Source organism: Coturnix japonica, chromosome 4 (assembly GCF_001577835.2).
Source record: "Coturnix japonica isolate 7356 chromosome 4, Coturnix japonica 2.1, whole genome shotgun sequence".
Lineage (NCBI taxonomy): Eukaryota > Metazoa > Chordata > Aves > Galliformes > Phasianidae > Coturnix > Coturnix japonica.
The window spans coordinates 55,519,432-55,545,244 of NC_029519.1; the positions used below are offsets into that span (position 1 = coordinate 55,519,432).

At 38.0% G+C, this 25,813-nt stretch overlaps 1 protein-coding gene across 8 annotated transcripts in view; it reads right to left on the bottom strand.

Annotated features, from left to right (window-relative positions):
* Window positions 1-17,526: 17,526 nt before the first annotated feature.
* Window positions 17,527-25,813, bottom strand: part of FAT1 (FAT atypical cadherin 1) — a 102,150-nt gene continuing 93,863 nt past the window's right edge. For 4 of the 8 annotated variants that reach the window (XM_015862140.2, XM_015862139.2, XM_015862141.2 and 1 more), the window contains 5 exons: window positions 25,086-25,717; window positions 24,705-24,842; window positions 22,736-22,795; window positions 20,178-20,213; window positions 17,527-19,238 (listed from right to left, as the gene is read on the bottom strand). In XM_015862140.2, the coding sequence (XP_015717626.1) occupies window positions 18,613-19,238; window positions 20,178-20,213; window positions 22,736-22,795; window positions 24,705-24,842; window positions 25,086-25,717 (1,492 nt within the window). In that variant the 3' untranslated portion in view covers window positions 17,527-18,612. Of the gene's footprint in view, window positions 19,239-20,177; window positions 20,214-22,735; window positions 22,796-24,203; window positions 24,258-24,704; window positions 24,843-25,085; window positions 25,718-25,813 lie in introns of those variants that run through there. The other 4 variants (XM_015862144.2, XM_015862145.2, XR_001555134.2 and 1 more) reach the window with 3 other exon arrangements.

A 25,813-nucleotide genomic window follows, 5' to 3' on the forward strand; every position in this document is an offset into this window, starting at 1 on the left:
CAAGGAATGACATTTCCAAAGTTACATTATGTATATGTGAATAATGCAACATCAAAGAAGGGGGGAAAATACATAATGACAACTCAGTGGTATTAGATGTGGGAGCTTATTATAAACTGAAGTAGCTATAGCGTTGTATCCAGGTATCATCCCTTAAAAAGGCTCATTTTGCTTATGTTTATTCTATCTTAACCATTGATAACTGTTCAATGTTCAGCGTTTCATACTAAATAAATTAGTGTTTTTTATCTAGTTAATGGAACAAAGCAGTGTTTGAAAGAAAAAAAAAAAAAAAAAAGCCCTTTTTATTAGGATTTTGTAACAAATTCAACTGACATGATAAAAAAGTAATAGAGGCATAAGGTAGCTTGTCCGTTCATCTTTACAGGTGTGATTCAAGGTTATAGCTAGCATATCTGAATGGTAGAGTTATTATTACTTCTTAATTCTTTTATAGAGAGATTTTATTCTATATCTCTACTGAACAAGAATTTATTTGTGGACTGAATCCACCTTAGATGGTTTCTGATGAACAGCTATCTGTCTAATAAAGAAAACAGGCATAACACTACTTGAAAGGATCACAAATTTAACTGTCTCACTTCATTATTACTGAACAATTGTGATTTTATGGGAAAATAAATAATCTGAAAGCAATCCTGGTATTTTCACTCTTCAAATGATACTGAATAAACTGAGTATATAATTTTTTATTTTTTTTACAAGTTTTGCTTAGTTTTATTTTTTGCTTTTGGTCAAAAATATTACCTTTTTATCACTTATCTTGAGAATGTCAGTACAGGGAAAAGTGATAGGAAGATCAATAGCTTTTTAAAAATCCTTTTACTGATTGATTTTCTCTTTGAAATAATTATTACCCATCTTTTCCACATCTGTTTTTGTTAACAAAAATGCTCACTAAATCGGGAGCTAAGGTTCTGCTATTGTTTGATAATATCCTAATCCTTAATTTGATATCATATCTGCAGCATAGCCCACACAAAACAAGTGTTAGGCTTAGTTTATTCCATATTTGTCTTCTGCACTGTTAGTAATCTGTTTGTCAACACAGCTTCTGTGTCAGGAGTTACTAAGAAAGCACCAAGTTACCTTTTTATGGATACTAGGGGAACATGTCAGTTAGCAATATTTAGGAACTTTAAAGGGAATAAGCACAGAAACAACCTAAATGGGAGTTGTATTTTGAATGACTGACTCATAAGATACCATAGCACCATTACAGACACTTATACATTACAGATACTGATTTCTGTTGAAGCATACGCTTTCAGTGGTTACAAGTATATTGAGAGTTGTAGAAAATTAGGTACAGTTGATGTCAAGGTATTTATCACAGTTCTGTTGGCTTTTTAAATCTCTAATGTGATCTGCTAATATGAAAATTCCTTTCCAAATTTCATTGTTACCTTTTCAGTAATTACTGGAATGACTTTCAAATGTGGTTCTCCCATTGTCATTTTTTTACTTGAAGACAGATAAAAATGTCTATATGCAGTAGTGGTGGAAAATAGTGGTAAATGAGCATATTTACTCATTTAAATATTCTGGAATTTAGAAGTCCTCATTAAGTATAATCGTTGCTTCCAATCTAGTTAATTCTGTACACAAAATGCCAATGTTTGATGGAGTTGATCACTGTGCCATGGAACCAGGACTAAAACAAGTGGTAATTACTGAAGATAGCTTAAACCTTTTCTTACATCACCTTCTTCCTCATATGATTTTTGCAGATGTGGCCATTGCTGTACATAAAGCTTGGAGAAGAGTCAACCGGGACATCTTCCTTGTACACCAACCCATCAGGGATGAGCCCAGAGATTTACTGTGCCTTATGTTTGCTCTGTGCAGCAGACTAGATTAATATGACAGCTCTGGGATGTTGTAAACATTTTTTCAGTGGTGTTAGGCAAGTTCTCATGCTTCTTGGTGGAACTATGCACTTGAAAAAAGGTCAGTTTTACTCACAGAGTCACTACCTATTTAATACATCTGCACTCCATATCTTAGTTCGGATTAATTTGTGTTTGCATGGCCATGTTGAGTTTATGTATGCTACTGCCTTTAATGAGCATGCAGTGTGTGCTTTACTTGCACAATTGATTTATTTCAGAGACAAGTTGGAGGAAGCAGCCCAGAAAATATGTTGTCATTGAAGCACAAGGTGAGCTTCAGTTCAGCGGAAGCAAAACTTATAATGAAGAGGATAATATGTATTTCCAGTCTGATGGAAAGAAAAATAAAGAATATGTAACATAATGTCTGTAATAGGTAATAGAGCAAATGGGGAAAGGAAAGGACTGCAGTATTTTTGTGTGTGTTATCTCCCCTCAAATTCCACTCTAACATGGAAGGATTTATGCAAAAATAAAAACAAAGACAAACAAAACCAACAAAAAGCACAAACCCACAGTGCAACTGAGTTTTGGATGTGTACTTAGACTAGTAAACAGAGGGGAGCCACACGGTTTTGCAGAGCAGGGAGTAGGCTCAGCATTTGCTGAAGACTTGAGTGGGGTAAGAGTTGTGGTAGAGAAGGTAAGAAAAGAACTGAGCTCCTTGCTTCATGCACTAGAAACTGATTGGTTAAACAGTGTGGGGGCCACTTTGATAAAGCAAATGAGGGCATCTATTCTGTGCTTTCTTTTCACCTCAACCTGCTTCCGTTATCTTTTGTTATTGAATGCTGACCTCTTCTTCCTGTTGTACTGATTTCTGTTGTTTTTGCCTATTTTTTAAAATTCCCGTCCCCCTCTGCCTCTTGTTCTTGGTGTCCTCATGATCATCTGATTTGTTTAGAGACCGATATTTTCTTTCTTTTTTCTTCCACTTATTTCAGGATTTCTCCTCTTTAACAGGTAAAATTTTCCATTTTTATTTGCTATTCTACTGATCTTTATTTCCAAAATGGAAAATTTTTCACCTTTCTCTTACTTTCCTCGCTGGCTTCATGAAAATATGTTTATGGAAACATTCTTCTGGGGTGATTTGGGGTTTTTGTTTTTGTTTTTTCCTGGGCAACCGTAGTTTCTGAATTGTCATTTTGGAGATGTAGCAACAAAAATGCACAATATCTCCTTTGGCTGTGGCGTGACTACAATATGCTGAGTATAGTGTATAGAGAGTAGTAGATGATATTGGAAAACACATTTTGGATGTTAGACAGCTTAAACACAAGAGATGTTTATACCAGACAGCTATTGTGTTTAGACATTTCTGAGGTCCTGAAAAAAAGAGACAATGGGTGGATGAACTGAGGAAAAAGACTTAGCTGTCTAAAGTGGCATGAACAGCAAAATCAGGGAGATTAATCTGGAATAAATATACATTTAATAAATAAGTTTTTGTTTTGTTTTGTTTGTTTTTCTTGTTTCTTATTACTCTACATGATATTAGGGGTATTTAGGGGAGATTCAAGCTGGACATTAGGAAGTATTACTTCTCAGAAAGGGTGGTGAGGCACTGGAATGGACTATCCAGGGAGGTGGTGGAGTCACTGACCCTGGGGGGTATTCACGGAATGACTGGATGTTGTGTTGAGGGACATGGTTTAGTAAAAGCTATTGGTAATAGATGAACGGTTGGACTGGATGATCTTTTAGGTCTTTTCCAACATTGTCGATTCTATGACTCTATGATTCTATGATTTTATGATTAGATTTGTATTTCCTACCAGGCCTCTGGTGTCACATAATAATTAGCTGTCAGGAAAAAATCATTATACTTATTAAACATGGTACTATTTCATCCATCTTGTGAAATGCTGAGGATATCCTTCTCATACCTTCCAGAATCTGTAAATATCTGCAAAGCAGACATAAGCCAATATAATTCAATAATAGCCAGGTAGCAGAGACTTACAGAGTAGGGTATCCAGTTTAGGTGTTTGTCTGTGAGAAGTGTCAGCAAATACTCCAATCTAGTCAGGTCAGTGTTGTTACTGAAACTGCTGGGGGATTTATATGCATAAAAAGATGGGGTCAGCAGGCAGAGGTAGTAGTGGAAGGAGCCTGAGAGGTAAGGAATGTGATATGGATGGATATGTGTGTGTGCTTGAAATATGAAAGGTGGGGAATTTTTTTCCAAAATCTTTGTGGGTTGGTTGCAAGATAAAATAGCAATGCTACCCTGTTTAAGAGAGTGTCACAATGTGTGCCTCATAAGGGAAGATGGGAATTTGCCAACAGAAACTTTTTGTAAAGTTCAACTGCTGTCTCACAGGATCTCTTTGGTCTTGTGAAGGTCTTGTGCGCAGGGTTTTATGAACACAAGGCAGCGGAGAGGTCAGAAGGTAGAATTAACAGTGGGAGGAAAAGGAGAAGACAGCGAAGCCTGTTTATGAAGGCTGAAGCTGATTGGTGTTCTAGCATAGTGCACTGAGTACATTTGGTGGCAGGAGGTCTCACGTGTTTTTGACAGCACATTTGGGCTATGTTTGGAGTTGTACTTGAGCTTTGTAGGGTTTTTTTTTTGTTGCTTACCTGGCAGGGGTTTAGAACTGGGTGATCTTCTTAAGCTCATTTTCTTCCTCTGCATATGTATTTTCTATGCAACCTTAAGAATGTTAGTACAGTACAGAAAACAGATATACTTCATGATGATACAATGTTCACAACTAAAGCAAAAGAGACAATGGCATCCTGAGATGTCTCTCAATGGGCAACAGAGAATGTTTTAAAAATGAAATGAACAATGAAGCTAGAAATAAATATTTTTTGAGAGGTAAAAAACAACAGAAATATTTTATGCAATATTTTATGTTTTATAAATGAAGCAATGACTCCTGAGAATCTAATACAACTCTGCCTTGTTTACAACTACAAGATTGCTATTTCAGGAAGACTGCTCAGCATTTGGTGTCATGTGGAATGGTGCGACGTGTATGGTGTGAGGGAAAAAATACATTGTTAAAACCAATGAACTGTGTGCTTTAAAAGTTGAATCAGTCACGGGAGAGTTGACGTTAGGATTTCTGAGATTTGTTAGCTGACAGAGAACTGGAAAATGTTGAACTTTCAGCCTGATGCTAACAGTCAGTATATATGGTGGTGGTGAGTCAACAAAGAGAAAGGTGAGCAATTTAAGAACTGAAACTCTAGACAAACAAAAATGTGCACACTGGAAAACATTGTTATTGTTGACCTAAATTCTTATGAAGTAAACATAGGAAGAGAATTTCCTTAACAAGCTAGATGTTCCTAATGAGAGGATTTGCTGGGGGGAAAATGGTAACTCTTAAGGGTAATGTAATATTGCTTATAATTCTGTGAAGACTATGAGTACACAAGGGCAAAAGGAATGTGAAGTATACAGAGGTTAGTCAGGATGGGAATTCACACTCTGGGATCATGTTTAAAGGAAACCTGGAGGTCTTTAGGCAGACTGCAGCATATATGTTTGAAAGAGAGAGAGTAATCTGTCCCATTCTGATATAAATTTTTATCAGGTCAGATGACTAGTAAAACAGAGGACTGTTCTTCTGGCTTACAGTTGTTTCTCAGTTGTTTTGGCATGCTCTTAATGGTAAAAGGATTGCCATTTCATTTTTAATCTTTTCTTAACTGCACACACAAATCCCAAAGGTGTGTGTGTGTCGGGGGGAGGAGTCTGGTGTTTTTTTCTTCCCCTCTTCCATGCTGTCATGTGTACTTTCTTTAAATAACTGGTAAAAATTTACTTCTCCCAGAAATCTGTGCACTGAGTGCTGCCCTTTGGTATTGTAGGGGTTAATAAGAGTTAGCATCCTCAGTACCCTGGACTGCACCTGAAGGGTTGCATTATGGCTATAGGACATAGGTTTGGGGAGAGGGTGAGACTTTCACTCATGAGCAGGCAAAGCAAAAGAAAAGGTCTGCTAGATAAGTCCTACTATGGAGGTGGGCTGCTAGAAAGGCTCCTTGTTGGTGTTGTGTGTGAGGTGGGAGTCTACTGAAGTGCCATGCTGTGCTGGAGCCTGATGAAGTGAGCCAGCAGTTACCTCAGCATGAGGATGATGGACTCATCAAAAGGTAAATATCTTCTAATTTTACTTGCTGTTGAGGAGGTGGAAAAGCTGGTATGTATAAGCATGGTTAAAGAATGGATATCAGTACTGGTCTTGTTGCAGCTTGTTTCTGTTGTTCTTATTGCCAAGATGAGCCATAATGTACTTTGACACCATTTAATGAATCAAAATCTGGACTATGTGTTGTTCCTTCTAACATCCAACTTCAGTTGGTTTGCACTCCAGTCAGAAAATGCCTATGGTAATTGTGTGATAGGCCTTTAATAACTTGCTTTCTTGCTTAAGCTTTTATTGCCCTAGAGACACAAGGTGGTTGCTCTTCTGTATGTACTGTGGTATCTGATTCTCTTGGCTCTCTAGAATGGGTGGAGGACCTCCTCTCTGCAGCTGGGCAAGTGTTTTGTTGGTATGTGAGCAACAACTTGTGCTGGAGTCCAAACTGAGTGGTGTCCTGGAATTCTAACTTTCATAAGTAGACTGTCTTTTATATGATACCTATTTCTCCTACCCAGACAACACTGAGCACAGTTAGACGTGCAGATGAAAAGGCCAGGTGCAGTTTCTTTGGTTTCCTCCTGAGAGGCTGAGAGCTCAGCTGGGCCAGCTCCTAAATCAACAATAAAAAACAGAATAATGGAAGCATCTTTGAAGAGATGCCTTAAGTACGAGGAACCAGTCTGCTGTTGGTGACTGCAAAATTAAGGAGAAATTCCCGTCTGTTTAAAATGTGTTTACATCTTAATTATGTCTAGGAATAAATGTTCTTTAGATACTTCAGGGAATATTTAAGTATGAGCTTCAGAGTGCAATTCCTTTAGTGTCATGCTGCTTTGGCAGTATAAATAATCCTAAAAGCAGTATTGCTCTCACTGTGTCACACCAGATATATGCAGCACTGGGTGATGAGCTCAGCCCCAGAGACTGAGGTCATCCCGGGAGCTGGAGCACAGTGGTCCCTTGGGTGTCTTTCATCTGTCCAGTACTGTTCAATGTCAGAACCAGTGCTTTGGCTGTGGCTGCACTTCTCACGCATGTTACTTTTGGTCTGAGCCTTCATGTGTTCGTTTTCCACAGGGAAGAATTTCCCTTGCTAATTCATATGCCGAGCAACCATGACAGTATTGCTGTGTAACATCCAGTTTCACTAATTCAGGCTGGCGTGCCATCTGTACTATCTAAAGGTCAGTTCAAGCACTGCTTGTAATTCTATGGTTTCTTAATAAGCAGTGTAGTACTGCTATGCCGATTCTTGTTCCCTGATAGCAGTAGCAGCAAGCCAGGTCCTGCAAATAAAACTATATTTATATATATTTTACCTGGAAGAAATCCTTATGTGCTCCAGCTCAGGAACTGTTTTTGTGCTTCTTGTCACTCCATTTCATCACTCTGATTTGATTAATTTTGCTTGATAATGTATGCAGTGCTTTGCAGATCCTCTTGTCTCACCGTAACAGTTAACAGCGGCCCCTTGTGATATGAGGAAAGGCTTTTGGCATTGAGAATTTCTGTGTATGCAGCACTGATTAAATTCAGCTACTGCTGAATGGAAGTATGAATGCTGGAAGGTGGCTCTGCTTGCTACATGTGAGGTTGCCAGCAGTGTTAAGATAACAGCATTAGTCAGAGTGAAGAGCAGAAGGAGAGAAAGAATGGAAAATCTGAGGAATCTGTTTTGCTGTAGTGCCGGGCACCCTGCTGGGCTGTGCTCTACAGAACAACCTAGAAGTAAAGCAAAATGCTTTAATGAAAGACAGAACCACGCTTTTAGAGCAGAGATGTTATCTAGTCCTCAAAATAACTTTGTTAACCCATTATTGTTCTGGAGTGGTTGGGAAGGAAGCAACTGACTAACAGTGAGTGTTTCTGCAAGTTGCTGGCCAAGCAAGAACATGCATAGCAGACATTGTGTCTGGAACTGAATGCAAGACAGTGTTGGAAGGGTTCTGTTCCTTTTGTGTTACTGATCCAGTAGTGTACTTTGAAGATGGTACACTTCATGACAGTGAGGCCTAGCTTACAAGGGATGATGTTGCAGAAGTGTTTGGTCTACCAAGAGTCACAGATATTTCTCCACACGCTATGAAGATATTCGTGTTTTGGGTTGGTTGTGAGGCTTGTGAAATGCTCTGGAGGAAGCTCCACCTCTAGTCTATTGGAATAGGACTATTAGCATTATGGTCACCAGTGTTTTCCAAACCTGTGGTGTTAATACTTGCATTGCCCTGTGTTGCTCTTGGATACTTATCTGGATATGTCAGCCTTTTCCTTTTTATAAATGTAGAGCTGAAAGAGAAAAGCACTGATGCATAAAACTTTTTTGAGTCCCAAATGTATCTACTGTAATAGGCAGTTGTTATTAGTTGAATTGAACAAATGTCTAACTTTGTAAATACTAATAAAAAGACAATCCACTCTTTCTTGTCTCATTTTTACTGTATAGTAATGCAAGTGATTAGAAAATGATACTAGAAGAATCCAGCTTTAACTTTTAACATTCCGTGAAAGTGAATAGAACTGTAATTCAGTTGAATTTTATGCATACTTATAACCTATATGCACTAAGAATGCTGCGCTACTGGCTTAAGGCTGTAGATCTTAGTATCTTCTTCACTGTTGGTTTTTTTTTCCCCTACCCTTAGCAATGAAGCATATGTAAGGTGAGCTGAATGAGAGGCAGGTCAAGTGTGATAATAGCTAATACCTGAAGTAGAGACTGATTTTAAATTACAACTAATATTTTGCTGCCCTTGTAAGATTTGAAACTGCGTGTTAAAACCATTCAAGAGTTCTCTTGTGGCACTGATTTCTTTAAAGCCCTGTTCCTAGCACAGAAAACAGTTTCTTCAGTATTGTGTTATCTTAGAAAAACGCAGGATTGTCATTGTGGGAAACAGTTTAACAGTATCCCCATATAGTAATAGAGTGGAAAAGCAATTTCAGGAACAGGACAGTAAAGGTAAGATCTCCCTGGTCAGTGCACTAAACAGAAAATTCCATTTAGTGCAGCTATGGGAAGTTTATTTTATCTTGCAAAATAACTGTTTAGAGGAGAGGAGGAAAAATACCACCTTTGGTCAAGTAAATCTTTAGTTCATCTTAAAAGAAAAGCAAGCGTTTATTTTTATTTAACAAAACAGTGAGGAAACAGAATTGAAACAATTCACAGAAACAGGGAGAAGGCACTAGCACAGCTCTCTTGCACCTTTAATCAATATTCCAAGCTGTTTAAACTATTGTCCTTCACATGGGGAACACCAATGAAAACACTGCTTTACACAAAGGACTCTTATTTCCATTTTCTCTTTCAAAGTCAGAGCTTGTAGCATAAGTGTTTTTTTCTTTCTTTTTTCTTCCAGGAACAACTCATCTGGTTATCTTTGGGTACCAATTCTAGCAGTATTATTTATCTTCTTTTTTTTAACTGATCATGAATTGCTGTTGCTGTTCTACAGCTATCTGAATGAAAGCAGAAATGTGCGGCTTTTGTCCCCTGATGCTGACTACGGTTTTTCCATCGCGGTGTCTGTGTGAGATTTGCTTTCATAATAGGTTAAACTGAGCAGTTTGGATGAGTGTTTTGATAATGGCCATGTTGGCAAGTGTTCCTTTGTCCCTTACCTGTAGGAGCAAGACAAGCATGAGGGGGTTGTAAAGAGAATCTGTGAATGCCCAGACTGCCACTGCTTGATTCAATTCAGCTGTCCTTTTACAAGCATCAGACCAGACTGTGTGGTTTGACCAGCTTAATATTCCTGTTTCTGAAATAAATAATTTGCTTTTATTCTCCCCCCCCTCCCTCTTCCCCTCCCCCTTAAGTGCTACATCCATGTGAACCTGGTGCTTCGTACATCTGGCCTATTCTCTTGTCTTTATCCATAAATCTTTGTCGTTCTTGTGGTGTAGTGGCAGTTTTAGTTGGCTGTGCTCAGGATAACAGGGGCTTAAGTACTTCAGAAGTGCTGGTTCAGCGCTGTGTTATCTTTGCTGTTTATTCTCATTCATTAATTTCCTAAGGTTGTGTGGTACATCAGGTTGAGGTGTTTCAGAGAAAATGTTCAGTGTCTTCCAGAGTGGACACAGATGCAGTACTTAAAAACATTTGCTAGTCTTGATTTCTCTGAGATTTCTACTATACCTTGATCATCCGGTACTTTAATGTTTATAGTGTCCCTGGTAGATTTTTTTTTTTTTTTTTTCTTTTAATACATTTAAAAGCAAACTAAGTTTTGACATCTGCAAACTGCTCCTCAAACATTCCTGACTCATCTTACTCTGCACTAAACTTCCCAGGATTTATTCCTTCTTATTTTCCTCACTTTTTACAGCTTCAGTCTCCTGTAGAGATTCCTTTTAGATATTCATAGCCTTTCTTACTCTGCTCTTTGCAAAGCCAGTTTCCTTTTTGTCTTTCAAATCTTGCTGGGACAAAAGACATAAGTTTGCCAATACAATGTTTCTGTAAAATGTGTGTTGCATTTTAGCTCCTGGTTCTAGCTGACTTTAAAAAGATTCTTCTATTTTGTGATTATGTGGTAGGCAGTTTAGATTGTGATGATCATACAGATTAATAAATCAAGATTTGTTTCTTTCTATATTTTCAACAGTGCTATTGCATGCTCTGTACTACAACTACTTTATGTTCTTAGGGACCCCTGGAATATTTTATGCATTGAAGGAGTCATTGGTAAGGCCAAGTTTGGAAACTGCATATTCTGAGAGTGTGTGTGAGATACCAACACTAATGGGAATCAGAGAAATGATATGTGTATCTACAGAGCTGATATACAATACAATCAACCCTGTGGTAAAGAATGGTATATTGGAAAGATGATATAGTGAAAATACTAATTGTGAAGTACTCTGAAATGCTCAGTTCACCACCGGATTCCTTCTTTTTTATTATTTATATTATATGTATATCTTTTAATTATATTGTATTTATATTTAGGATCAGATTTTTATCTAGAAGATTTGTTTTTCTTCATGGTTTCCCAGTACTGGAAATTTCTTTGTCACCATGAATCTCATTTTTGCCTTTATGTATAAATGGTCTTGATTTGATTCAGTAAAGCAAAAGGATTTACTGCTCCTAAAACAGTGGAGCAGGTTTATCTTTGTGATCCAGGCTGACAGAAGCAAAGATTGTATTATAGAATCATTTGAGTTGGAAGGGAACATTAAAGGTCATGTAGTCCAACTGCCCTGCAATAAACAAGGGCATCCACAGCTAGATCAGGTTGCTCAGAGCCTGGTCCAGCCTGGCCTTTTGTGTCTCTGGGGCAGAGCATCCACCACATCTCTGGAAAATCTGCTCCAGTGCTTCACTGCCCTACTTTGTGTTTAAAAACAACAACAAAAAACAAATCTTTTTTTCTCTCACATCCTAAATCTCCTCTTTTTCAGTTTGAAACCATTTCCCCTTGTCCTGTCACAACAGATACTGCTCAAGAGTCTGTCCCCTTCTATCTTATAGACCCTCTTTAAATAAGGAAATATTGCTATCAGATCTCATTGGAGCCTTCTCTTCTTGAGGCTAAACAGCCCCAGCTCTCTCAGTCGGTTTTTGTAGGGGAGATCTTCCATTCTTTGGATCATTTCTGTGGCTCTGCAGAAGATCTGTGTCTCTCTAGTTCTGAAGACTCCACATCTGGACACAGTTCTCCAGGTGAGGTCTCACAAGTACAGAGAAGACGAACAGAATCACCTTATTTGACTTGCTGGCCACACTTCTCTTGATGCTGCACAGGATCAATTAGCTTTCTGTTAGGGCTGTGAGAGCACATTGCTAGTTCATGTCCAGCTGCTATCCACCAGTTACCCCCAAGTAATTTTTAGCAGATCTATGCTTTCAATTCCCAGTTTATACTGACTAGTGGGGGCTGCTGCAACCCCGTTGCAAGACCTTGCACTTGGCTCTGTAGAAGCTAATGATGTTCTCCTGGGCCCGCTGTCCAAGACACTCTGCACGGCATCCCATCCCTCAGGTGTGCTGACCATACAGCTTGGTGTCATCTGCAAACTTGTTGAGGATACACTAGATCCCACTGTCATTGATGAAGACATTAAAGAGTATCATCCCTGAGGGATGCTGCTCATTACCGATCTCCAGCCAAACACTGAGCCATTGACTGCTTCTCTCTGGGTACCATTTTGTAACCAGCTTCTCATCCACTGAATGGTGTGCCCATCAAATCCACATATTTCCATTTTAGAGAGAAGGATGTTGTGAAGGTCTGTGTTAAAGATCTTTCTGAAGTCCAGATAGATGACATCAGTGTCTCTTCCCTTATCCATTAATGAAGGCCACCAAACAAGCATACGAGGTTGATCAGGCAGGATTTTCCCTTGGTGGAGTCATGCTGGTTGTCTCACATCACCTCCTTGTCTTCTGTATGCTTTAGCATAGCTTCCAGGAGGACCTTCTCCATCATCTTTTGTGGTGCAGAGGTGAACCTGACAGGTCAGCAGTTCCCTGGGCCACTCTTTCTGTCTTTCTCAAAGGTGGGTGCGACACTGCCTTTCTTTCAGTCACCAGAAACCTCATCTGACTGCTGTGACTTATCACATATTGTCATGAGTGACCTGGTGACTACATCAGCCGATTCTCACAGGACTCTGGGATACATCTCACTGGGACCCATAGACTTGTGGATGTTCAGTTCTTCAGGTGGTCATGAACCTGATCATCGCTTACAGGGGGAGGGACATTTTTCACCCTGCCTCCACCTTTCCACAGTCTTCTCTTTTTTAATGACAAGGGATTCAATTTATCTAATCTCCGAGGCAATTAAGTGCTTGCCTGTTAATGGTTGTTGATGAATCTAGCTGTACTTCATGGCAAACCCTAATTAATGTTGTTAGAGAAGTTATTTGACTTCATGTTGTATGGTTGCTTACAGATATGAGCAGAACTGTTCAAAATAGCCTCTTTATATATTGCATCATTTTTCTCCAACTCTGTACAGATAGAACTTACATGTTTCACGCTTTCCTTAAGACTCTATTTAAGGTGGTTCTGAGAGATTAGCCAGGTTGGATAGTTGTGTTTTCTGGTACAGCAATTAAAAACGAATATGAGGGAGGATATTTCTGCATTTTTCCCCAAGGAAGTTGACTAGTTTTAGCCAAGGGAAGAAAAACCCTTAAAGCTGCTTAAGATAATGTGCTTTACTACAGAAATAGGGAATTATTCCCAGGCATCCAAGGTGCAGCACAGCTAGTATTTTCCCCTGTTAGAGGAGTGAATTGGTAGTGTCTGAACTGCATGGCAGCCTCTTATGCAAGATCTTTTCTGCACCTGTGTGTGTGAACACTATTGCTTTCTGAGAACAGGAATTCAGTCATTGTTGCTGTGTGCCTGTGCTGTGTGGCTTAGGAGGGAGGAACCGGGACTTCTGCTAACCTGCAGTGTGGCTGTAGGCAACTTAGCAGAGTTTTGGGAGCAGGATTTATGAACCTTGGCTAGAATGAAGGTAGTGGAGGAGAATGAATTGCAGTCCTCGTGAGTCTGAGGTGACTTAAACATGAGTCTGCCTCGCTTCTTTATAATATTAAATCCTGGTAGTGGGATTTTTAGGGTGGCCAATAGGAAAATTGTGCCAGTAGTATAAAGGTAGGTGTTTATCCTAATAGTCCTGTTAAAAGGAGATAACTTACGGGGAAGGATATCACGGGCAGCCCTAAAAGATTAATCACTGTCCGAGTAAGATGGGACTGCAACTTGAGGAGTGCAGCTCCGTAACAAATCTGTCAGAAAAGCTTGCTTGCTGAGCAAAAATTACCCAACTGATTTAAAGAAAACCTCAGGAATACAGATTTAAATATCAAAATAAAAGCTGAAGGTGAGGCCTACTAAGAGACTTTGAAATTATTGTTCCTTCCTTGGACTTAAAGTTAAAACTCAGTTGCTCTTTACTTTTTGTCTTCCTTTGACTTCCAAAATTTCTCACATTTTCCTTTTGTGCATGACTGGCTATGATGTCTTTGTCTTTTTTTTTGGGGGGGGGAGGGTTTGCTCCTGCTATTCTTTTATTGCTTCTGTTGTTATCTTGGGATGCAAAATGCATCTTTCTTTCAACTTTCACTTTCCCTGTTGCCCCAGGCTTTCTGGCTTCTTCAGCAGGACCTCCCAGGGTGGGTGACCAATGAAAGATGCGACTTAAACCCTTGAAGAGTCAGGCAAAACAAACATTTCTCCCACCCTTGTGTTTCTGAACAGTTACACTGAGTTTTTGCAGGTGAGAGCTATGAAATTTCCATGGGATAGAGTAAGGTTTGGTTTTAAAACAAAGGAATCTTAATACATAAAGCCAAGCTGCACTCATGAGACTAATTATAAATTCAGCCATTATCTTAAAGATCTGAAGTTTTTTCCCCTAGTGAAACTCAAAAGCAGAAAGTCCTGTTATCTTTATGGCCATCAGATGATATTCATGGTTTGAATTAGACAAATTTGAAGCCTTATGCTGGAAGTGACTCCGTGCTTAAAGTTATCCAGAGAAATATGAAATTAGAAAACCAAAACTTTTTGATGCAATGCGGTCTTTCCTTCCGTCTGTCTTCAAAGTTAAATGCAAACTCTGAGAGGGATTTCAGATTGGTACTCTGGGGATTATGTGAATGAATCATACCATCATTAATTGGGCCTGTCAGTGCTCTTTCTTACTGTGAAAGCTTTTTCTCCAAACATACAGGAAAATATGAAGGAAACAGAGAAGTGATCTGCAGGAAAAAACTAGCTTAAAAAGACCTTTCGTGAAATATAGTTCAGCTTTGGTAACTCATTAAGCAAAGCCTCTTGCTATGATGTTTGTAATCCCATGCTCTGACAGTCTTAACTCCTATATGATGTTTGCTGCAAAGGCCAGATTGTGATTTTATTCTGTGCAGAGGTTTATTAAATTTGTGATGATGATAATACTTTCATGGATCACATGTAGCAAATGCATACTGGGCACTGGTAGCCACTAAGTTTTCAGTAATCAGTAAGGTCAGACATTTATTTACCTTGTGTGAGAGATGAAAACAGTCTAATAAACCTTCTTGTAGACTTCTTGTCTCTTAAGATCCAGGTGACGAGCTTGCTTTCCTGCTTTGCTGTATAATCCTACATACTATCCTGTATTTCTCTGATTTATTTATGTCCCATCAGTTCGAGGTTGGACTCAATGGTCTCTAAGAGGTCCCTTCCAACCCCTACAATTCCATGAATCTGTGATCCTGACTGTGGAAGGAGTAATGCTGCCAATAATGATGGCTATTTCAGTGTGTGTTTTGGTTTTGTTTTTTATCCCACACTGTTAATCGGGTAGAATTTATTCTCATTGTGTGCTCTAAGGCATAAGAAGTTATATAAGTTATAATGCTTCCTACAGTCCAAATAAAATACAAATTGGACAGAACAGTACTAATGTTGACCCAAATCTTATCAGTGAAACTTTAAATTCTACAAGCTCATTTATATTTTTAGTAAAAATAAATAGGGGAATAAAAAACCACTACCCTATTCTCCTGTACAACAAAGACCTAACTGGACATTCAAATTTAATATTTAAAGCATTAAATTACAGCTATTTAAAGAGATTCGGCTTCCTTCTTTCCTTCTTTGCCCTTCACTTAATGCAGCGACTCTTGTGGGTGTCAATTGAAGGACATTCATTAGTAGGAAATGAGTAACCTTTCCTAGGGTTAGCAGTCTGCTTAATGGTCCTGAACTAGCCACCACAGAAACAGACTAGTGGCAGTAGATGTACACTGGGGGCAGGAAAGTGGAGGAACCAATGAATCCACTATATATGCAGCTGTATTGTCATCCCATTGATGCTAACTGGTGGAGATTGTTTTATCGTAGCTCGTACTCCTATGACTTTGGGTAAAATTTCTTGTGTGGTGTTGTAGTATTACTTAAGAAACCAGGTTTAGTTGTGCTTATTGGACTTGAGTTGGCTGATAATAGCTCCTGGCATTTCTACAGAGGGAGCATTTATATAACATGTTCTTACTTTAACAACAAGCTGTTAAGTTGTTGTGGAGTTGAAACTGCCTGTTGCTTCTGTGACTGCTATGATGCTGTCTTCTTTTTTCTGCTGTGAAGTACAAAATTGGGTGCTGTGTACTGCTTAGCAGCATTGGCCTTGCAGAGACAAAAAGAGTATTATGACACTTTTCTGTGTAAGTTTTTTCTGTTTGGTTTATTTTTGGCCAAGGAAGTTTGGAGCTGTTTGCAGAGTAATGAGACAGTTCCCTCAGTTCTGATAAATTATGGTTAAGTGTTGATTCCTGTCCTTCGTACATCTTAATTTCAAGTATCTCTTTTCCAATATTTGTGCTCTAAACTATGAACTTAAGAAAACTTCTGTAAGGTTTTCACCTGTATTCGAGTCAGAATAAGAATGCAAGCCTGTGTTCTGTTTTCATCTTACTGACTTCAGAGGTTCCATTTCTACCAAGGGCCAAATAATAAGAAATCTTGAACAAAACTGCCACAGAGCTTAACATCCATTTCTTGAGCTACAAAGGTTAAGCAGGGATCAAAATCAATATGGAGAGCATTATACCCTTTACTCACTACAGTAGGATTCTTTTAAAGCTACTAGATAAGAAAATGATTTAACAATGTGTCTGATGTAGAGGTAAACTGTACTATTGGGGATGGATGCTGCAGCATAAAGCCAGAACATAGTTTTAAGCCCACTCATTTTAGTTCTGTTAAGAACTAAAGTTAGTTAAGATTCTTACCTGCATCTTAGCAAATTAACACTGAGGACGTGGTGCGTTATGCTGAACTCTTGACTGTCATGAAATCCATCTGTTTCCACAACACACTTTGCCAGGCTGCAACCTGTTTTGTGCAGAAGTAATCAAACATCCAAAGACAAATTCCATATCCTAGTCTCTCAGGTGGTGAAAGGCCTCGGTTAGCTGTTGTGTACATGACAGGATCTGCTGTTGTACCTTTCCCACTTTTCCACAGTAGGAAAAAATGGAGGTGAAACAACTTCTAACTGTGATAAAGAACACACTGATGAGCTAGGGTATCTCGCTATGAATTTTAGTGTTCCTCATGCAGGAAGTAAAAGGAAGTTATCTTATTCCTTTCACTCATAGTCAGAGCAAATTTAAGCTGGAGAACTGCATTAGGGGATTTCTTCTTTACTGGTCAGAAAAATAGCTGGGCAATCTACAGATAAACTGCCTTGACTTGCATCCAGTGTAAATTTAACAAGAGACTGCAATTTAAAATATTGCTTAAAAACCCAAAAACTAGGAAATTAGCACAGAATTTTCAGCATGGAACTGCACAGTCAAGGAATAAATAGAAATGAAAATCCCTACCTAAGTAAATTCAGAGAGGAGGAACCTATTTTAAGAATGTAGGGTTTTTCTCCCTTTATATATCTTGTGTGTGTGTGTGTGTATAAGGAACTTCAGAGAAACTACTCAGTAAGCTACGTAATAGCTGATGATATATGTTTAAAGAAAAATGCAAACTATGAGAAGGTTACTGAAGTTTGATTCCCATCAAGCTTTATTCATACTGGCCCGATTACTTTTTAAAACACCGTTAAGTAGACACACGCTGCCATCTAGTGAGCATCTCTAACAACTGCGTTTTGATTTCTGAGGAGAGGAAAAATGTGCTGCTTGGAGCAAGGAACTTAATACAGTACAAAACATAGACTTAAAAATGCTGCATTGAATGCTTTGTCAATTGTATGTTATATAACAGAGATACACAGAGCAAAGCTAAAGTATTTTATTAATAATTTATTGTCAGTAAGAAAGACTGGCTAATGGTAATTTTCAGTAAAAACCTTTACAAGACCATTGGATCACAAATATACAGACACTATAAAAACTGTGTCATGGTGGTTTTGGTTTTAAACTGGTATGCAGAGGGTCTTCAACACACTTTCCAAGAAGGGAAAAAATGTTTACAGTTCTAAAATACAGCAACCCATTTAAGACATTTCCATGTAGCTGACCCAGCAAAATATCAGACCTAACCTATGTACAATTGGAATCGTGTGAATATGTTGAAACTCTCATAATGAAATGTCAAACCTTGGTTTTGGGGGGGAATACATACAGTGATGCCCTGATTATAATAACTCAGGGTGCTAATTTAATGGCACACAAACACCACTATTTTCAGTGGAAAACAAATTCACAAAATATCTACAAAATCTAGTTTAAAACTATTAAAATCAAAACTGTACATAAAATTTACAAAAAGTAGGAGGAAATTAATTTTCATTAGAACTATATAAATATATGCATCATGCTAATATGGAGAAGTGGTATGTGATTTTTAACATAGACAATGCAAGTACAAAAAACACGTTCAAAAATGGCACAGTCAGTGGAATTGTTGGAACTGTCCAATTATAGTAGGTCAGGAAATGGAAATAAGCTGGTTTAGTGAAATGAACTGCATGATCCAATGCCACCATGCCAGTTTAGCTCACTGAAACAGAAGCATTTGCTGAGGCTGGGGAAAGAGGGGGAGGGGAAAGAAAAAGAAAAAGCTCTCCAAAATTGTTCTAGAATTAAGTCTGTTAAGAGTCCAGGCACTTTGTTGAGTGTGAGTGTCAGACTTCTGTATGTTGCTGGGAATCAAGTGGAGGAATTTTCACATTTTCAAAATGACTGTCATCTCCACTCTCATAGTCACTCATCATGACTTCAGACTCCATTTCACAGCATGCTGACACATCAGAGCACGAAGCTGTGGAAGCATACACAGACATGGACATGTTGTCTACAGTGGGAGCTTCAAAGTCTCTATTGTACCCTAATGTATAAGGAGCATAAGGTTCTCTGTAATTGCCACTGGCACCACTAGCTGTGGTCTGAGGTTCGGACATGTCTGCAGGGTAGTGATGGGGAAGATACTGATTAAGGTTAAACCTCTGCCTGCTTCTTGTAGAAGAACCCAAGCTACCTACGGCTGGCATGTCTCTGGGAGGCTGTATTGACTCAAACTGGTCGCTGTATTCTGGTGGCAATGGTGGAAGCTCATCAGGTGCAGGGAAGTCATCAGGTGGAGGTGGAAAATCACTTTCTATGTCATAACCGCCAGGGTAATAGTCTGTATCGATGGCATTTGGATCTGTATAGAGGGGAGCTGACTCCTCAACCACTTCATAATTTGGATACTCCTGGATACCTGGCAGTTGAACACTTGGCATCCAGTCTGATGTATCCCAGTGATAACCTACAAAGTGAAAATTAAAAAAAAAAAAAAAAAAAAGAATTAACATTTCATCTTAGTCAATGAGTCTTCTGAACTGAGAATTCAACACATGTATTAAGACAATGCAGTCGCTGTGATTAGGACGTTACTTGTTAATCGGAGAACAGTGTGCCTGACTCCACAGAAGACATTCAACACAACTTTACATTATGCCATGCATTAGATATTGCATCATTCACATTTAAACTTTTAAGTTTTCTCAGACATCTCACCTAAAATGAGAAGAGCTGTACATCACCTATGGAATGTGCTGTTACAATGCATAATGGTAGAGAATTGTTCACTGAATAGCAAATAACCAACTGTTTCCCTGGTGCAGCTATAACCTCTTACTCACTTGTTGTCTGGTTAATGAGTATTGGCTTGCTAACTGATGCCTGGTTTTCTCATGAATATGTTTAGCAAAAATTGACCATGCTTTTCCTATGTAAAAGAAGTAATTTCTAACTGGTAAAGTATCCAAAATATTTAAAGTGACTTTACCACCTGACTGAATTTTAGTGTTAGCTCTGAATGGCACCTCTCCATGCTTCCACACCTCTAATAAAATTCCTTTCCCTTTGACTACATGTAAAGATGTTCCACACTTGAATAGAAGAACAGCAAAATCAGGCTTAATCATGCATGGCAGCCTTCCCTTGAATAAGGTTTTACTGCTCTGCTGAAAACCAGGTGTAAGCCTAACATCAATAAAAATATGCATTTGTGTGTATGTATTTTTAACCTGAATACCGAGAAGGAAAATTAATACAGAACTGGAATAAGGTGCAAGTCTAGTAAAAAAAAAGAGTAATCACTGCAGACAAATGCACAGCAAGCAATTGATAGTAAGTCCGTGTTAAAGCCAAGTATTAACAAAAATATTTTGGTGCATATCAATGAACTGCATGCAGAAGTCACCTCTTGAATTGCTGAGGTCAGGAACAGCAAAAGATTCTTTAGTTGGCAGAATGAGAAGAAAAAGGAGAAAATATCTGTTGTTAGGAATCAAATACTAGTACCAATATGAAGACAAACATAATGATTGTTACTGAAATGCTACCTCTATCTGGTTTTAGTGCGCTCTAGGTAAATATGACTATCTATTTAGCAGTAGTAAAGTTGGCCTTTTTCCCCTAAGATCCTCCTTTATTGAACTTGAGCTGTAGAATTGCTGCTGAGTCAACGTAAAGCCCACCTGGGACACTGTCTTTTTATGGCATTAACTGGAGTCCATGGCCTATTGAAATTCTCATTTCATCATATTTAGAGCTTTCCTTAACAGCTAACAAGACTTGGTCTGATTCTTTTCTTACCCAACACCCCCTTGGCTTTTGATACAGGGATAATCTATCAGGACTTGCACTTTCTAGTGTCTCACACAAAGATAGAACTTTCACTTTAGTATCCAGCTTTTGGGATTGCTTTACAGCAACAACTACGTAGCACAGAACTGTCCTGTGCTGCCTGACAAACTTTAAACATTTCTTTCTCAGGAATTCCTTATACAGGTCTGAAAGGAGGGGTGCTTACCTGTTCTGATCTCAGAATCATCTCCTAAGAATTGATACTTGTATCTCAGAAAGGTCTAAGGTCTGAGACCCTTCAAATATCTCTGGTCTCCTCACCAGGAGAATGTTCTGACCACTAGACTTCTTAAAAAGACAGATTTCTTTGGTTTTGTAGGGAAACTGGGTGCAAAAGTGAACTCAATAGGCAGATGACTGTACACGCTTCCAAGCCAAAGACCACTTAACATAAAGTACAGCAGCAAACTAAAACTTGATGTACCTATCTTCCTAGGTGACACTTCACTACACTGAAGTTCCATTTCCTCTTGCACTCAACACTGTTGTTTACACTGAGCTACAGCCTTGTCTGAGGAGCAGTGAAGGGAATACAGGCCTATAGCTGTCCTAGGAGAAGACTGTGCAGTTGATGCTTCCAGGATACTTTTGGAGACTTGAGGAAAAGACTACTTGTCCCAGAGCCTGACCTTTGCTGAAGGCCGGAATAAGGATCTCTGCTGCTAAAACTGACACCATTCTGAGATGCTCCAAAGCAGAACTCTGTACCCCACTATGCTTTTTGAAGAATGAATGCTTATTTAGGCTAGAAACTTCCAAGTATTAAGAAGCAGGTGAACAGGAAGGACAACTTTAATCTCTGTCCTTTCTGGATGGTTTGTAGTGCATAAAATAACTGTATTTTTCTTACAGTGATATTAAAACAATGAATGATATTTCCAACTATCATGAGAACCTAATTCATCAATTTTTATCTATTGAAATGTCAGAAAATCTAAGTTGTTAAATATTTCTGATAGGCTTTGCTTTTGCTGCCTCTAGTCTTGGAATCTTCCTAAGTCTTCCTAAGTTAGCCTCTTAGTTTTCCCTAACTTACATTGCATTACAATTTTCTTTTTAGCACTGGAGACTAAGATTATTTGTAAACATTAATGATATATTCTTCTGTGATTAGAAGTCTTTACATTTGCCTTCTTTTTCATGTCTCTGCATACACTAGAGAACAAGTACTTCAAATAACAAGACAAACAGAATCTTTAGGTACTGTAAATATTTTTATGATCTTAAAATGGCCTTATTTTCAGCAGGACTTCTAAGGTTTCCTAGTCTATTTTATTTTTGCTAAGAAATAAGAAACATGCGGTGGGTATCACATCAGAAGTAGCCTCTGCCGACTTGCAGTGGAGATCTAAACGAGCGAGCTATTGAAAATTCTGGTGCTATTCAAGTCTATTGAGTGATTATAGTGTTTGTATAGGCTCAGTGGCACTTCTATTACTACTACTATTTCATACAGAGTTTGTTTCTTAAATGTTAGAAAGAAAATGCATTGAAAATAGCTATTTTGACTCCTTCTAAGGTAGACATGAATGTGTGCAAACAAATGTGTGTACATACATATACACACACAAACCCAGTAAGAACAAGAGGTAAGCAAATACTTAAGCTGGTAGGGATGTGCATGCCTGTACACCTCAATTGCATATTATAAGTCAGTCAGCATTTTCTGCTATAGACAAACTCATCTAAAAAGACCAGGGAGGAGTGTATCGGGCTACTCATGTTCCGCTCTGCTAGAGCCAATAAGGTAAATGGGTAAAGAAATGGTGCTATGGGCTGCTGATTTTTCATCTATTTTGGCGTACATGTCTCTGCTGTCTCAGCCTGCCACTAGCTTTATTTTGAATGTTGTCAGACAACAGTAAACACCAATATCTTTTTATGCTACTCCTTTTTTTCCCCCTAAGAAACCACACCGAAACATGCCTGCAGGGTAGACACAGCATACACATGAAAATACAAATACACATACCATATAAACATACTCCTTAATAATGCTTATGAAAAAGTGTAAGTAAATAATAGTTTATAACTCTCATCTGCTACATTACTAGACGAAAAATGTGCATTATTCTGCCAAAGCAGTAAATAAATATGAAAACATGTATATACCTTCTTTTTCCACCGAGTCAACAACAGCATTGACAAGGTGTATTACAGTCACTACGGAAGCTTGTAAAAGGTATAAAAGGAGCAAATTAAAACAAACCTATAGTTAGTATCATTTTAAATAGCATACAGGCAGACAAAAATACTGTAAAATTGTAGTCCATTACTATTTAAAAAATGAAGATTATCAGTGTAAAATATAGACATATACACTCTATCTAGGAAGCAATTGCATGTAACACACAAAACACATCTCTGAACCTGACTTTTGTTCTTTATGAACATAACAAGGTACTTGTTATAAATATTCTTGAAATTCTGCATAAGCACAAAATTGTTTTAATTTAATTTTATTTTTTTTACTGTTTTAATATTTAATCAATATAGTGTTTGTACCATACTTCATCTGGATTGCAATAAAACTAGGCACCCCACAAATGATGATGTGGGGTGAATTCAGGAGTAGCTAAGGAATAGGCTTCCTACTCCTGTTTTCTTCCCCTCAACAGAGAGGTAAAATCACTGCAATAAAAGGGTAGCAGGAACGACAAAATCAGGTTGATGCTGTTGATGTGGTTTTCAAATAACAATCACAGTGATTAATTATTCTGTTATAGCTTCCTCTCTCCAATATACTTTTGGAAGGGAGAAAGATTAATAGGGTTGGATGGGGTAAGCACATGCAATTTGTTCGCAGGGCTCAGGGATAAACTAATAAATTCAAAATCTACCAAAAAAGGAGGAAGGAACAATCTCTATGATGCTACAGTTATTTCTCTTAGAATGATGTATAACTGAATAATCAATACGTGACAAGAAATACCTGTAGGAATGTATGAAATGATGATGAAGGGGAGGGGAGAACACGTACTGCACAACACTTAATACCACAGAGAAAAGTTTAAAGTTGACAATAAGTCTACTGATAAATGATGAGTACTAAAGCATACCATTTCACTTTCACCAATCATTAACGATTTCAATGAAAGAACAAACCACTTTAACTTGTTAACCAGTGGAATGGTCTTTACTTCTAAGCTAAAGAAATTTTAAATTCTTATTACCATACAGAGACAAAAGCAGGAATTGGAATAGAGTCAGAGCACCTGAACTTAGCGAATTAAATTGTGGGACAAGCTTGTTTCTGTCCAGTCAGTCTGAAATATTTCTGAATATACAGATGCATTCAGATCAAACAGTAAAAGCATCTGTTGTAACAGAAAAATAAGAGTTCCAATCAATAACAGTAATAAAATGCTCAAATAAGTACACTGATTATATTTTGAGCGACTGGAATCATGATTAAAAGATTTATGTTTTTATTTTCATATTGGCTTTTTTCAGTGAATGAAGTTTTTAATTAATTCATTTTAATCATGGTGAAAGCCAAGTATACTGCTCTACTCTAAGAAAATTCCTTTTTTTTTTTTTTTTTTTAAGCTTCCTTCATTACTAAAGTAATCAAACTTACAAGCAATCCCTTAAACTCTGCTCTCACTCAGAACTGATCTGATCCATATGGGAGCTGAGGTCGCAGCAAGAAAAAGAGAAGGAAACACATGAAACTGTAACACCAGAAAGCTTTACTAAAAGCTGAATGTCAAAACTGAAATTATAGTTGCAAAGGCTGTTTTTTAAATTCACTGTATTCTTATATAAGGTGATAACCAATTATTAAATTTGAATGTGCTTTTAACACAGTGTTAAATAAATACCTTATGCTGCATTTATATGTTCCAATACTGGAATGAATATATAGGTAATTTTAAGGTAAAGTAATTAACATGAAGTATAAGATAGGCAAACAACACTAACAGATTTGAGTATTAAAATAAATACTAATATATATTAAATTGTGTACTTAATATATATTAGATGTATGTAATGCCTATTGATACTAAGAAAGAGATTTAGATGCAGAGACATTATGAATGAATGTAAAAGCAGTATAGCATGATTAGAGTTTACATACCATTGTCATCACATGATTCAGACTGGAAGGAGCTAAGCGACTGGACTTCAGACATGCTTTCTCTAGCACTGTAAGGATGGGAGCTCTTCTCATCCAGAGGCTTTTTTGAAAGGCAGGGGTCAAGATCTACTACTTTAGCTAGAAGAAAAAGTTTCAAGTGAGGCAATTAACAGACTTGATTAAAAGAGTCAATAGAAATTAAAGCTTTCTAAGATTTACACTTCTAAGAAAACTTAGTGTATTAAGCTGGATCAGACTTAAGAACTAGTAAAACCTTTATGCTTTTTCTATCATAGCAAGCACAAACAGACATTGAGCTCATAGTAAAACTGCACCACAAACACACACCTAAAAGATAACAAAACTAAGAATGTTTCTTACTGTCATAGTCAAAATCCCAGCTGGGCTTCTGTATCGAATCACTGTCTGAAGGAGAGTTGGAGGGAGGTGGAGGTGGCAGGTTTGGTGCTACACTGCAAACAGCTACAGCTTTCCGGTGGCCATGCACAGAATCTGGGTTAAAAGTACTGAACTCTGGGTGCTCAGGGATCGCAGACCCTTCAAAAGAATTTCTGTCAAGATTGTTCCTGGAGTCGCTTGGAATGCTTGGAGTGTATGAAATGGGACGAACAGGAACCTGAGGTGGGATGTCAGAATAGATGTTCTTATTCAATTTTCCATCAAAATAAGGTCGTTGCAAGAAAGCTGCTGTAGCTCCCAGCTGCTTGTCTTCAGGTTCTGGTTGGTGTTTCTTCTTCCTACTCATCATTTTGCGGCAAACAACAAAAATCCCAACTAAGAAGAATATTCCAGCGATGAAAACAATAATTCCAATTACTTCAGCTAAACTAATGTTCCAAGATGTTGAAACGTATTTGTTAAGAACGATGTCTGTGCAGTGCTTTCCTCCAAATCCATGGCTGCAATTGCAGTGATATGAACCATAAGTATTTTCACAAAGGGCACCATTAAGACACGGGTTTTCTGTGCATTCATCGATATCAGTCAAACACCTACCAGAATCAGAGAAGAGAAACAATGGTTAGCTTACATCAGTAACTAGTGCTGTAGTCTCCTCATTCAACAATTCTAAATACGTTTAATATGTA